The sequence below is a fragment of the Peromyscus maniculatus genome, chromosome 14 (genome assembly GCF_049852395.1).
Source record: "Peromyscus maniculatus bairdii isolate BWxNUB_F1_BW_parent chromosome 14, HU_Pman_BW_mat_3.1, whole genome shotgun sequence".
Classification (NCBI taxonomy): Eukaryota; Metazoa; Chordata; class Mammalia; order Rodentia; family Cricetidae; genus Peromyscus; species Peromyscus maniculatus.
The window spans coordinates 61,209,530-61,223,806 of NC_134865.1; the positions used below are offsets into that span (position 1 = coordinate 61,209,530).

The 14,277-nt window shown below is 40.1% G+C and overlaps 1 protein-coding gene across 15 annotated transcripts in view; it reads left to right on the forward strand.

The window, feature by feature from the left end:
* The window catches only part of Nrxn3 (neurexin 3), a 1,618,850-nt gene that overhangs the window by 772,720 nt on the left and 831,853 nt on the right, over positions 1-14,277 (forward strand). For 9 of the 15 annotated variants that reach the window (XR_013044430.1, XR_013044431.1, XM_076551152.1 and 6 more), the window contains 4 exons: positions 3,771-4,152; positions 5,863-6,053; positions 6,847-7,020; positions 11,636-11,662. Coding sequence is in view for 12 of the 15 variants with exons in the window: in XM_076551152.1 (XP_076407267.1) it covers positions 3,771-4,152; positions 5,863-6,053; positions 6,847-7,020; positions 11,636-11,662 (774 nt within the window). In the remaining 3 variants the exon portion in view is untranslated. The remainder of the gene's footprint in view (positions 1-3,770; positions 4,153-5,862; positions 6,054-6,846; positions 7,021-11,635; positions 11,663-14,277) is intronic. The other 6 variants (XR_013044432.1, XM_006994757.4, XM_076551157.1 and 3 more) reach the window with 1 other exon arrangement.

Sequence of the window (14,277 nt, forward strand, 5' to 3'; positions counted from 1 at the left end):
TGTAGTGGGTAGCCGATGTAGTGGGTAGCCAAGAGAGCCAGCGCATCCAGATCTCGGATCTGGGGTCTTTAGGGTCCTCTCTTGGCCCCACCTTGTAGGCGTGACAGTTACCAAAGCCTCAGTGGGCATTGAAACTTCCAGATCAAAGCTGGAATGGCTATCCACTACGGTAATGACACTTGTCATAGTTGGAGGGCTTAGCACAAGACCTTGCATATAGAGATAGGTAGTCCTCATTTCTTTTCATTATCTTTCACCCAAGTCATTTTTCTTTCCTCTGGAATTCTAGGGCAGTCTTTCTGAGGTATGCATACACTTATCAATAAGTGAGAAAAACATTTGTCTACACAGGAAATTCAGAAGATAGGGTCTCGTGCAGAGTTCTCAGTTACTAATATGGGTTAGATGACACATGGATTTGTTTTGTCCTATTTGGCTAGTTTGTTGGAAGTTTCAAATGTCAAGCAGGATTTTTAAATGTTTTTATCAGATGCAGTAATATAGGATGTTTTAGGGTGTGTGTGGTTGGTTTGGTTTTAATCTGTGTAACAGGGGAGTGAGTTTCTTCAGCTAATAACTGTTTCTTTTTTTCTTTTCTTTTTTTTTCTTTTTTTTTTTTTTTGAGACAGGGTTTTTTCTGTGTAGCCTTGGCTGACCTAGAACTAGCTCTGTAGACTAGGCTGGCCTCGAACTCACACAGATCACCTGCCTCTGCCTCCCAAGTGCTGGGATTAAAGGCTTGTGCCAATACCACCCAGTCCCTTGCTCATTTCTTGTCCTACTTATCCAACTTTTTCCTCTGCCTCTCTTTTAGCTCAACCAATACCCTATGTACCTTTATTCTGCTTTATAAAACTGCTTTTTTATGGTAGGCAGAATTTCCTCAGTCCTCAGTCCTGAAGATGAGCTTATCTAAAATTCTGCAGAAATCTCTTAGCTGAATTTAAAATTGACTCCCTGATTCTTTTTGGAACTCTTTGGATCACGAGGGATGGCCGTTGCTTTCGGGTGCTTCACTCTGAAGTTTCTGTGTGGAAGGACATGTGTGAGGCAAGATTAGTGACATCCCACCCGACAGTTCTCTGACGAGGTGCAGGTTGTCTGTGATCCCCTTTCCTGCCACATTCTATACTGGTCCCCACACCTGCCATGAAGAGATAGGGCCAAACTGGAGTTGGGTGCTTATGTCAATTTCTTCACTGTTTTAAACATGTGCATTTTAGGTTGTGTTCATTTTATGACTAGTACAACTGTCAATATTAAGTAATTTCATGTCCTAATTCCTTTTCCTAGTTACTCAATTGTTAACAAATTTATGTTGCATTTTGAGTTTTGCTCTAACTATAACTTATGTATTTAACGAACATCATTATTTTATTTTTTGCTTATATTAAAAGAACAGTTTGACACTAGTTGTCAAAACACCACCAAGCAGCTCATCAAATTTAATCCCTGATTTCTGTGCTCATTTGCAAATCTTTGAATCACTTCTGAGTTTGTGTCTCAGGAGGCAGGGACCTATATTTAAAATCCAAGGAGGTGAACACATTTTTCAGACATGGTTGAATCTCTTAGACTCAAGCTAAGTTATCCAAGAAGACCCACGCCCACCCTTTCTCTTTGATGCTTAAATTCTGGACCAATAGAGACAGGAAGAAATGTAAGATGGCTGGACATCAGATGTTTTTTGTCAGTGAGACATCTGATGGTGAAACCATAGCTTGATTTGACTGAACCTCGGAATTTGACTGAATGTTCACATGAGCCCCATTCAGGGTCATGCTGGCCATCTCCACAAGAGCCAGACTGGATTCTTTAGCACCAAAATCACGGGTTAGTGGAGTAGGCTGGGTGTTTCCCAAGCTGCTTTGATCCACCTAAGAGAAATAGTTATTTTAATGGGTTGGACAATGAGCACACAATTTCCCTTGTAAACTTCCTTAGTCTTTTAGTTTATATCACCTCCCTGTCTTCTGGAAAGTTATACAAAAGTAAGTAAAGGGATTCTAGGAGTGCCTTGAAAGTGGAGTTTCTTAAACTAGAAGGTGGCTGCACTATAGAAGAGGGTTATCAGGAGGGAGTTCAAGGGTGAGAACACAGTTTTGTTACAGCTTTGCATGAATTTTCTATAGACATGTTGAGGAAGCCAAATTCAACTTCAGCCATACTCATAATGTTTTCCTTGATTTTGTTTTTACAATTTCCATCTCTGTGTTTATTTTAAGCCCTCTTTATTCATCATCACTGTGCTAACCCTAGCCACACAAAAGTCATGAAAAGTTTATGCCTGTTGCTCTCAATCAACTGGACCACCCTTGACAACAAATGTCAGAAATTTACCCCAGAGGAGCACTGAGTGTGAAATGAAGCCTGACGTAGTTTATAAAAGTCCAGATTTTCTGTGGTTAGTTTCAGACACCAAAACGATCTTTATTTTCCTCTATTTTCTCTAAGTCTTAGTGGTTGGTGTCTCTTCCAGTCAGTTCAGTGCCCTCCGGTGGCTACATGGCCTCCAGCAACTCCAAACTTTTTTCTTATTCCTTAACAAGGCTGGCTTGCAATGTGATTTCCTTTGCTGTTCCATCAAATGTTCTGCAACAGAGTGTCATACAGCCAGCTTGCATGGTTATCAATTGGGTGCTCTTAAGAATGGGTCTGTAAATCAGCCACATGAGCTTTGTTGCATCAAGAGTCATAGGTCTCACAGATCAGGTCACACACCCTGCAGCCTGGCTATCCTCACACTGAGAGGAGCTGGAAGGAGCAACTGTGATGACCCTGCAGTCTTCCTCCCTTTCCTCATTGTCCAAGAATCAAGGATGACCTGACCACAGCACATGCTATAAAATATGTATTAACTATGCAGTCTAGGACCTTCTCTCGTCCCTTGGAAAGCTTTAAGGAGAAGGCCACTTTGTCTGATTGAACTGATGACTCACGTGGGACCCCTCCCATGCTGTCTGTGGAATTAACAAATCTCCTAATAAAACTTTGACCCCAAGAGCATTTATCTCAGCTCCTTTCTCTTGAACCTTCATTTTTGTTTTTACATTTTTATTTTTGAGACTAAAGCGGAATTATAACACTTCTGTCTTCCCTTTCCTTTCCCTAAGCCTTCCCATTTACCCTTCCCTGCTTTTCTTCAGATTCATGGCCTCTTTTTCATTAACTGTTACTGCACACACACAAACATACACACACACACACCACATATATGTTCCATATGTATATGTATACATACACCATATATGTGGCATATATATATATATATATATATATATATATATATATATATATATATATATTACAAACACACACACTGTTTTATTTTTGTTTTTTGTTTTTTTCTGAGACAGGGCTTCTCTGTGTAACCCTGGCTTTCCTGGAACTCATTATGTAAACCAAGCTGGTCTCAAACTCAGGGATCTGCCTGCCTCTGCCGCCTGAGTTGTTTCTTGAATGAAGAAGATGAATGGTGATGTCCTTTACCTTGGGTTCTCAGTAAGCTCCCAGTTTTCTTTCTATGAGATGGTATTCTCTGCAGCTGACTGAGATCACCAGTCAGGAGAACGACTTGGGTTGAGCTACTACTTCACTTCCTGACAAAGTTCAGGTCAGGTCAGGTGTGCGTTATGAACTATGGCAAGTATTTTGTTTTCTGGAACAGAACTCAGAAACTTAGAAACATGTTTCTCCTGTAAGATGGAGTAAGGTAGCTGTGAAAAACCAGAGTAACTTTTTCCATTTCTACCTCATTTCTGATTTTACAGGTACGATGGTGGGAGACCACACCCGCCTGGAGTTCCATAATATTGAAACTGGTATCATGACTGAGAAGCGTTATATCTCTGTGGTCCCTTCCAGTTTCATTGGTCATCTTCAGAGCCTCATGTTCAATGGCTTGCTCTACATTGATTTGTGTAAAAATGGGGACATTGACTACTGTGAACTGAAGGCTCGTTTTGGACTGAGGAACATCATTGCTGACCCTGTCACTTTCAAGACCAAGAGCAGCTACCTGACCCTTGCCACCCTCCAGGCTTACACATCCATGCACCTCTTTTTCCAGTTCAAGACCACTTCAGCTGATGGCTTCATTCTCTTCAATAGTGGTGATGGCAATGATTTTATTGCAGTTGAGCTGGTCAAGGGGTAAGTAGCAGAAATCACTTAGTTGATGTTGGCTATATTTACTGAAATATCATGTAAACTATGGCTGTGAAGAACACTGTCCATTTTACTCCCCAACCTCTGTTCTTGTTAGTACCCTCCTTGATAATAAAGATCTACAAATGACTAGGGCTGGAAAGGACAGGGACTCTTGAGATTATTTAATGGAATTCTACTAAGTTGATATTATAAATCTTTTAATTATGAAATACATACAGTTCTTTGTGTAGCTGGTTTTCCTGTGTCCACCCAGCTCCTGCAGCTGCTCAGACCCAAGTAAACACACAAAGACTTACATTACTTATAAACTGTATGGCCATGGCAGGCTTCTTGCTATCTAGTTCTTATCTTAAATTAACCCATTTCTATTAATCTATAAGTTGCCACTAGCTTGTGGCTTACTGGTACTTTTACATCTTGCTTCCTCTGTGTCTGGCTGGTGACTCCTGACTCAACCTTTCTCTTCCCAGAATTCTCTTCTCTGCTCGTCCCGCCTATACTTTCTGCCTGGCTACTGGCCAATCAGCACTTTATTTATTGACCAATCAGAGCAACACATTCATAGCATACAGAGTGATATCTGCAGCACCTTTGAAACTATTTTGCGATAAGCTTATTCATATAAACTGTGGCTATGGTGTATTATACACATCTTTTGGGTATTACTAATTGTAATCAACAGATATGTAGTAAGAAATGAAACCTACTTATTTTTCAACCCTACTATTAGCATTACAATTTTTATTTTAAGGGGAGAGTATGGACACAGTCTCCTAATACCCAAAACCATGAAATTGAATTCCTGAATTTAGGGACATTGCAGAAGTTAAGACTCTAATTTTTAAACCTCTCTTTCTCTGCCCTGTTCTGCTATAATATATTGTAAAGTAGGGAAATAGGAACAAAGACAGAACTGGGGATGTAGCTGTTTTAATAGAGTGCTTGCCCAGCATGCCCAAGGTTCTGGGTTCAATCCTAGCACTGCATATACTAGGTGGGTGTGATCTCACATGCCTGTAAATCCAGCAGTGCTATGATAGGGACAAGAGGATCTTGTCTCTGTGAGATGGCATTCTCACCAGCTGACTGAGGTCACAAGTTAGGCAAATAACTTAGGTTGAATTACTACTTCACTTCCTGACTGAGGTCAGATCAGGTGTGCACGATAAACTATCCTGAGACTTGTCCAATCTCAGCTAGATAGCAAATTTGGTGGGCTTCATAAGACCTTGTCTCAAGCAAAGAAACAACACATTGACCAATATTGATTAAATTTTATTATTGTTGTTCTTTTGTATTTTGTAGGGTCTTAACTGTACCACTTCTTAGATCTATATCTTCCTATGAATCATTAAAGAAGTAGACTTTGGGCTGGGTGCAGGTACATGTCCATAATTCTAACACTAGAGTCATTGGAAGGAAGATTGTGAGTTCCAGGCTAACCTGTGCTATATTGTAAAGTCTTGACTTTAAAAAAAATCAATGAAAGAAGAGTCTATCAGTCTGTGAATATGGAATTGAAATGAAGTATGATCCCATAACTACTGACAGTTCTTATAAGTGTATTTAATTGCTGTGCTATGCTGGATTAGCCTGGGAGATTTGAAACCCCTTGTTTTGGATATATATGTGATTGCCACTGAACCACTTCATGGTACCTGAAGTGATTGTGTTTTCCCCCCCTTCTCATAGGTATATACACTATGTGTTTGATCTTGGTAATGGTCCCAATGTGATCAAAGGCAACAGTGACCGCCCCCTGAATGACAACCAGTGGCACAATGTAGTCATCACTCGGGACAACAGTAATACCCACAGCTTGAAAGTGGATACCAAGGTAGTCACTCAGGTCATCAATGGTGCCAAAAATCTGGATTTGAAAGGTAATTCTTATACAGAAGTTTGTATTTGACAGCCCATCTTTAAACAGAAAAGTTGTTTCCACAGGGAAACTCCAGGTTAAGAGTTCCAGCCATATGTTTTGTTCCACACATATGTACATATTGGAAAGGTGTTGATTTATACCATAAAGTCACTTACCCAGTTTCTATGCAGAACATGCCTCAAAATGCTTTGTGATCTTTGATAATATTAGGAATGTGTTTTGGGGGTCTGAAAGATGAGGTGATAAGTCAGGGCTATGTCAAAATGTAATGGGGGTGTGTGGGGGTTCTGAATCAGCTAACTCATTTTTGCCTGGGTGACATTGGTAACAATGCCTCAGCCATATTGAGTACTGTATGTTGATACATAAAACAAGAGAAGGATAGTAGTTGGTACTCTCATTATGGGTTGTTAGACCTCTGATGGGATGTATGTAAAACTCTCAACATACTATTTCTAATAAATACATAAAAACTGCTCAACATATGGTTGTTTTGTTGAAAAATGTGGTTAAGTTTTACTTCTTTTAACTAGGAGTCTACTTCATACAGTTGATATGGTGATTCCAACTCTGAGATTTTGAACACAAATGAATGACCTAGAAGAAATATTTGGGTTTTTGATATTAGTAATTTAGAGAGTCTGGTAATTATTCTTACTTTAACTGACCCATACACCCCATGGTTGTGTTATCATCATCTAAAGAATAGTCTAAGGTGTTAAGCATTTGTGGACATGGCTACCACATCCTTTCTCTACTTGGTCTCTTTTATTTTGTGCTTTCTTTTCTAGGTGATCTCTACATGGCTGGCTTAGCTCAGGGCATGTACAGCAACCTCCCAAAACTTGTGGCCTCCCGGGATGGATTTCAGGGCTGCCTGGCCTCTGTAGACTTGAATGGGCGCCTGCCTGATCTCATCAACGATGCTCTCCACAGGAGTGGGCAGATCGAGCGGGGCTGTGAAGGTAGAACCTCTCTTCTTTCAAAGGCACAGCCTTGTCACAAGCATCAAGCCTCCTTGCTGCTCTGCCAGTGCCTCTTTCCTCAGTTTACCCATTCTTTGTCATTCTCATTCACCATCCAACAGTGCATCCTAATCAGTGTCCTGAGTATGCCAGACATGTGCCATGAGCTCTAACAAGGTATGCTGGCAGATGTCCTTCTAGGTTCACATACTCAGCAGTGAAGTACCTTCCTTGTCATGGGCATCAGGCTTCTCCCAATTTGTGCCTTTATTTTCATAGTGGCTGAAAGGGCACTAGAGATTTCTATTTCTATTTTAATAATGGTAAAGGACAAAGCAAAGAGTCCAGATTGATATCACCATCTATAAAATGCTTCCTATTTTGGCTAACAATAGCTTGATTATTAATGCAAATCCATTGGGAGACAGAGAAATGATGTCAGAATGTCACGATGATGGAAGGAAACTAATATTTATTGAGTACTTACTGGATCAGGCTCTGCTTGTCAGTCCCCAGTGTGCTGTAGAGGAATATCCTTAGCACCCTCATGAGGAAGCCCTGGATTAAGGTCCAGGTGACATTTGGTAATTTACTTAACCATTTAGGTCTATCTTTTCTTTCTTTGTGAAATGGGACAATAATAGGCACCTTCAAAAGTAATATGACTAAATCGGAAAGATACAAAGTGCCTGATACATAGTGGGTACTGGATAAATGTGGGATTACTGTTCCTGAACATTATCTCATGTGAGACACATAATAGCACTGCATGTCTACCCACGCTGCACAACAAACCATGCTCAGCCTGTTTCTGTAGACACTGAAAAGAACTAGTCTTTCCAGAGCTGTGATGACTGTAAGAACAACTTAGCTTGAGCCAGCAGAGGGCAGCAGTGAACACATTCTGGGCTTACTACTGCCTTCAATTGGCTGGAGAAGTGACTGCAGGTCATCTACTGGCAGAGGAGTTGCCTAACAGTCATCAAGATCTACTTATTCTTCCCACTGGCTGAGTCTTATGGTCCTTTGTGCAACGCATTGTGTTTTCTTGCATCTGTTTTCCATTTTCCATGTCAAAACTGTTCATTTATTTCCTGTGTTCAACTTCATGAACACTACTTTTAAAGCAGCTTCCATTTGAGTTAACTCATTCTTTTAAAGCAGAATTTTGCAAATGCTTCTCAGGCTAACCTGTGCTAAAAAAGATGTTTCCCTTTGCCTGAGTTGGTTGTCTGTGTTGGACTAGTATTAGAAGGGTCACCCTTGTGATCTGCTTCCAGTTTTCCTTCATCCAATAATACAATTTTAATTCGAATGACCATAAATATGGTGTGTGTGTGTGTGTGTGTGTGTGTGTGTGTGTGTGTGTGTGTGTGTGTGTGTTGGGCAAGAGGTTAAGAATCAAAAGGCACTTGAAGCAGCCATTTTGTGTTTTCCTGAAAATGCTGCACAATTTCACTCAGCTCAAAAATTTTTTGGACTTACTGGTCTATTCATAGTTCTTCAGATGTTAAAGGAAAATGCAAGAAAAAAATGAAGTGTTTGGCATTCAACTAAGAATCTTACTTTAGAAGGTTTGGGATGACAGGAGCTGAGCTTATTCCAGAATGTACTATATCAAGTTAAATTAAAGTATGAAATTATATATTAAAAAGCACAAGACAGAGCTAGAGAGATGGCGAAGGAGTTAAAAGCAATCCTGCTCTTACACGGGATGTAAGTTCAGTTCCTAGCACCGAGATAAGGTGCTCACTGCCACCTGTAACACTAAACCCAAGGATCCAACGCTTTCCTCTTACATCCACAGACACTGCACTCACATACGTGCACACACGTGCACGCACAATTGAAGTTTTTTCAAAGAAAGGACAAGGTACTATTTACATAGCAATGTTTTTAATTATGACTTAGGTTTTTCCGGTTGAAAATTTGGGAAGAATCCATTTAATCCTCGGGTTGTATTGCCCAATAGAAATGAAGTAGAAGGGGTAGGGGGGATGTCTTAGCAAGGCATGCTTGTACATGCTGTGTAAGCATGAGGAACAGACTTCAGATCCCTAGCACCCACATAAATGCTGGGTATATGTGGCAGCTCATCCATAACCTCAGAGCATAGGAGACAGAAATGGGATCCCTGGAGCAAGCTGACCAGGTACATTAGCTGAATCAGCAAGCTCTGGGTCCAGGTGAGAGATGGCCTCAATAGACAAGGCACACAGTCATTGAAGGAGATTCCTGACACCAGCCTCTGGCCCCTCTACACATGTGGTTGCATACCCAGAGTATCCGTACATGTGCTCATACCACACACATGAAAAAAAATAAAAAGAAAGTAAGAAATGTAGTGTAAGTCATATATAGAATTAAAATTTCCCAATAGTTATATTTTAAAATGTGTAAAGTAACAGGAAATTAGTTTACATTTTATATCTTATCTTATTTAACCCAATATATCCTAAACAGCATTTCAGTGTGTGTAATAAAGTGATTAATGGATATTTCTTATCCTTTTGATTATATTAAATCTTAAGAAGCTTGAGTAATTTATATTTGTAGCAGCATCTAAGTTCACAAAACGCACATTTGAAGCTCTGTTGTCACGTGTGTATCTGGCTGCTGTATTGGAAGCACAGCTCTATACAAGGTCAGACCTGAGGTTATAAAGAAATGAAGCTACAGTACTGGAATAAAAAGAGGTTAAAATTAACTTTTACAAAATGTAAAGAGAGAAGGAAGGGCTGAGCCCTCCCTACTCAAGAGAGCTTTAGGAGAAACAGCGAGAATGCTAGCAGAAGGAAATTACCCATCACATTGGGAGAACTGTCCCCTGGCTTCCCTGAAGCTCAGCGTCAGCTTGTGAGATCCACCACATGCATTACGGTGGACTCCAGCCTTTCTCTAAGTACCATGATTGTTCAAAGCCGGATACTGCGACTTGATGGCTCTCCCATCCATCTATGGCAAAGCCCATGGGCCTAATCACATGCACTCTATTGCCATGGAGATAATTATGATGGTTGCCCACCGAGCATTAAGACTTCCCTACTGGTTGGGATGAAGTGGAGGATGAGTACCAAGCGAGGGAAGATGGTCCTTGTTTATTGTACACAAATGACTTGATAATTAGCTTAAGTGGCCAGGAAAAATAGCCAAAAAGTAGGTTAAGGCATAAATTACTATCATTGGTAGTTTGCAGCTTTGTGGATAAGGCCCCTGAGATGATCTTGGGAGGCTTTTTAGGGTTTTGTGGAAATAATACTGTGAAAGGTAGGAGGGAAGGAAACGGGGCCTGAAACCTTCGAGAGACTACAAAAGATTCCATTCCCATGAGTCTCTTGCACACAGTGTGTGACTCCTAAGACTGTCTTAGAGTACAAGGCACATGGGATGTATGGGAAAGAGAGCATGCCATTTCTTCATAGAGAACAGTAACCAAATTGGGGATGGGATGTCATTACCAAAAACCTTGACCTGAATCTACTTAAGATGGTGAATATATGGTTGTGTTTTTATATATGTAGGCTAGACAGACTACTGTATGGCATATGTTCTTACAAAAGTCAGTGGCATTGATATTTTAAAATCTTTTATATCCCTAAGGAATAAATGTATTATTTTCCCATTATTTGATCCACCAAAAATTTGTGTAAGAAATAAAAAAAAGTTAGAAATTATTTTCAAATTTAGGAACTTGGTATTCTTTGGTTCTCAGGGTTTTTTTTTGTTTGTTGTTTTGTTTGTAAGAATGATCTTGAGGTAGGCTTTGATTTTATAACTCTAACTTAGAAATTGTCTGATTTCTAGCCAAAGTCTAGCTGTGACTTTTGGCTTCTTATTAGGGGCAAGGATTATTTTTTTAAACAGTGCCTAAATTAACACTTGGCTTGTAAACACCTTTTCCCATGTTGAGATTCATTTAGCCATAGAAGCTAAGGTTTGTTGAGCAGAGGGGATGTTCCAGCTGTGTAGAAGGTAAACATCTGGGAGAAAACATTATGTGCTTCATTCTGGAACTAGCATGAATCAATAAAAAGGACATACACTTGGTGCCTTTTTTGCCCACAAACATTTGGTTATATTCCTACAAATTGAACAACAACAGCATTTTGGTGTCCCCAGTGGGTCGCCTGGATAGAAATGCAAAACTCTGGTGCCATATTCCTTGGTGGCATTTTCAAGGGTGCAAGGGATTGGGGTGATCGAGAGTCGCCCGCGCTCAACTCCTAAATGTTCCAAAGTATTTTTGTGGGCTTTGAATGTGCACATTTGTCTTTCAGTCTGGCCACACACTGCCTTTCTCTCCCGGCTGTCTGTCTTGGGGTTGGCTGTGTATGTGTGGGAAGACTCTTCTTGCCCATTGCTTGTGCTTTGTCAAGTTCACTGTTTCCCTGTCCCAGCTCTGCTGACTTGGCTCCCAGGAGGCCTGCTCTGCCCTGGTCTGCGCATCCCCTTGTCTGTGCTGTCTCTGGTGACCTTGTTGAGCATTTCAAGTGTCTGTCTGAGTGATGTTGGCTATGCAGACTGCATCTTTGTTTCTGTGATGTTACCCAGTTGACTCAACTCTAACTAACCTCTGGTTATTGTTTTCGCTTTTTCTGTTCTTTTGCTAACAAAGTTGCGTTGACCAAAGCTGACCTGCAAGGTAGAGAAGGCTCTTGTACCACTTTGGAGTGAAAGATGCCCTGTGTGACCCTTGGTATTGTTATGTTAGAGGGCTTCTAGCTGTCAGACCTCTTAGAGAACAGCCATTGTTGGGGAGGGGGCTGAAGCCAGTGTTCTTCCAAAAGGGTGACAGAAATCTGAAAAGTACACAATGAAAATAATTGTAAAATGATATATCATGGCGATAAGAACATTACTCCATTCTGGGTAGAACCAAAGAGGTTTTAAGCATTTTATACTATGACTATCTCCCAACAGGATCGATTCCGGAAATGATTAATGTTTCTCTCAATATTTGTCATGGGGGGTCTGGTTCCTTTTAATTTATTCAGCACAGATAGAGGAAGAACTTTGAAAAGGAAGAAAAGACTACTTGAGTTCTTAATTTATTACTCTCTAGGTCAGGAAGGTCGTTTTCTAGAGTGGGACATTCAAGTGCTTGGACCTTGTGAATGGCCATATCATTTTCTCTCAGCTCATTTTAAAAGAAATATTTTAGGCATGTGGGAGATAATCATGTCATTAAAACATTACAGAGATTTATATTTCCTATCGGGAATTTTGGTTGAGCACTTTAATTTTCTATTGTGTGATCTAAGCAGAAAAAAACACTCTTGGGGAAGAAGAGGATCTGTTGGTTTTATCCTGAATACCCTACAAAAAACCACCTGCCTGGGAGATTGGGAGATGCCCCTGAATATCTGCAGGCAGAAGCCGCTGCTTCTGTCATTCAAAGAGACACCTTGCAAAGTCAGTAATGGCTTGTCATTCCTGTTGGGTCAGGCTGCTTTGACTCAGAATAGCAAGGGAGGAACAGAGCATTTTAGCTGTCTTAAGGCAAGCAGGGCACAAAGCCTCAGATAGCCGCTGCAAAATCTGCAATCAGACCAAATTGTTAGAAGTAGTGAAGGCAAAGGTAGTTTTTAAAAAAGTAATGTTTTATCTCTGGGATCATTTCCTTTGCTGTGACTTCCTTGTTATATACTAAGTGGGTAGACACACTAGTGTCTACCTCTGGGGGGACATAACTAATAATGCCGTTTGATTAGATGCAGTTATTTTCTCTTCATCTCTTCACAGCAAATTGAACTATGTCCCAGTATATATTACAACTTGTGAAAAAGAACATATGCTTTGAACTTCAAGAATGCTTTGTAACATCATTCAGTTTTAAAGCAGGTAGCACTTTGTGGTAATGTTGTCATTTTAGGCACGATGTTCAGTTGTCAAAAAAGGGATCCTGACATATTCTGTGAGCAGAGGACAAGCAGGAGGAAGATTCAAAATACAGCATGAGATAGTCTGAAGTGGATAAAGCTCCTTTAGACTAAATTTAATAGGTTAAGTGAGAAAGCTATATATTACGCTCAAGTTTACTGTTCTTCAATATACTGAGTACATGGCTTTTGAATTTCTAAATGCTAGCTTGGAGTCTTTCATTGGGGACTCTGTATGTGGCAAATCATCTTAAGGTACCTATCTGTATTAGTAACTTTTCTCATTGCCACGGCAAAATGCCAGATGAAAGCTTCTTATGGAAGGGGAGTTTAATGTGGTTCACAGTTTAAGAAGTAGTACAGTTCATCATGGCAGGGAAGGACACTGGCAGGGCACTAAGGGCTGGTTTCATTGCATCTCATCTTTAGTCAGGAAGCAGAGAGTGGAAGGGACTTTGGGACAAGTTAAGAAACCTTAAGCTTGTTCCCAATAACCCACTTCCTCCAGGGATGATCCATTTCCCAAGGATTCTTCAACTTTCCAAAACCTCCACCAACTCAGGGCCAAGTGCTCAAACATCTACACCTATGGGGGAATATTGCACATTCCAACCACAAAAAGTATGCCAAGGGGGAGGAATAGTTTTTGACAGTTACATAAAGGAGAAATTAAACTCTCTGGTTATTACAAATTGTCCACCAAATGTATACATACTGGGGGAGAAAACACATCAAAGTACCTTGACATTCCCCTTTATAAAAGCATGGTCAGTAATATGAGTTTTAAATTACTCCTATAGTGCTATAAACTTTCCTTTTTGTAATACAAAACTCTCCTGCTTATCTCAAGAGACTCTGTCCTTGTGATTGTTTTGGATTATCTTACTCTTTCTCTGTGTTATACCAGCTTAACTGTAGGATACACTCACTTTCAGCTTTAATTTCCTTGACATTGGCGGATATTACTCATAAGCTGACATACTCAGTGATAAACTGCAGGCATAGATCGTACTAGTTACCATTAAGTGCAAAGGGTAGTAAGACATATAATACAGATATGATGCAGTTTACAATGCGGAGGCAAAGGGACTCTTTTAAAGCATACATAAGAATAAGCTATGAGAAGTGGCATTTGTAGTTTGGGTTAATAATCAATAGTTTGAGTCCTCTTGCTAGTATATTGCATTGTATTTATATAATAAAAAAAAACTTCCTTAATTATTGTGCTGCTTGGTTTAACAGGAAGAGTGCCAGCTCTTCCTGTGTATCACACATTTAGCAAGGAGTGTGGATTATGCTGTCAATGTATCAGAGAAGCCAGTAAATTGGCCAATAATTATATTGCAGAATGAAAACTGTTATCCTGGAGTTATACATG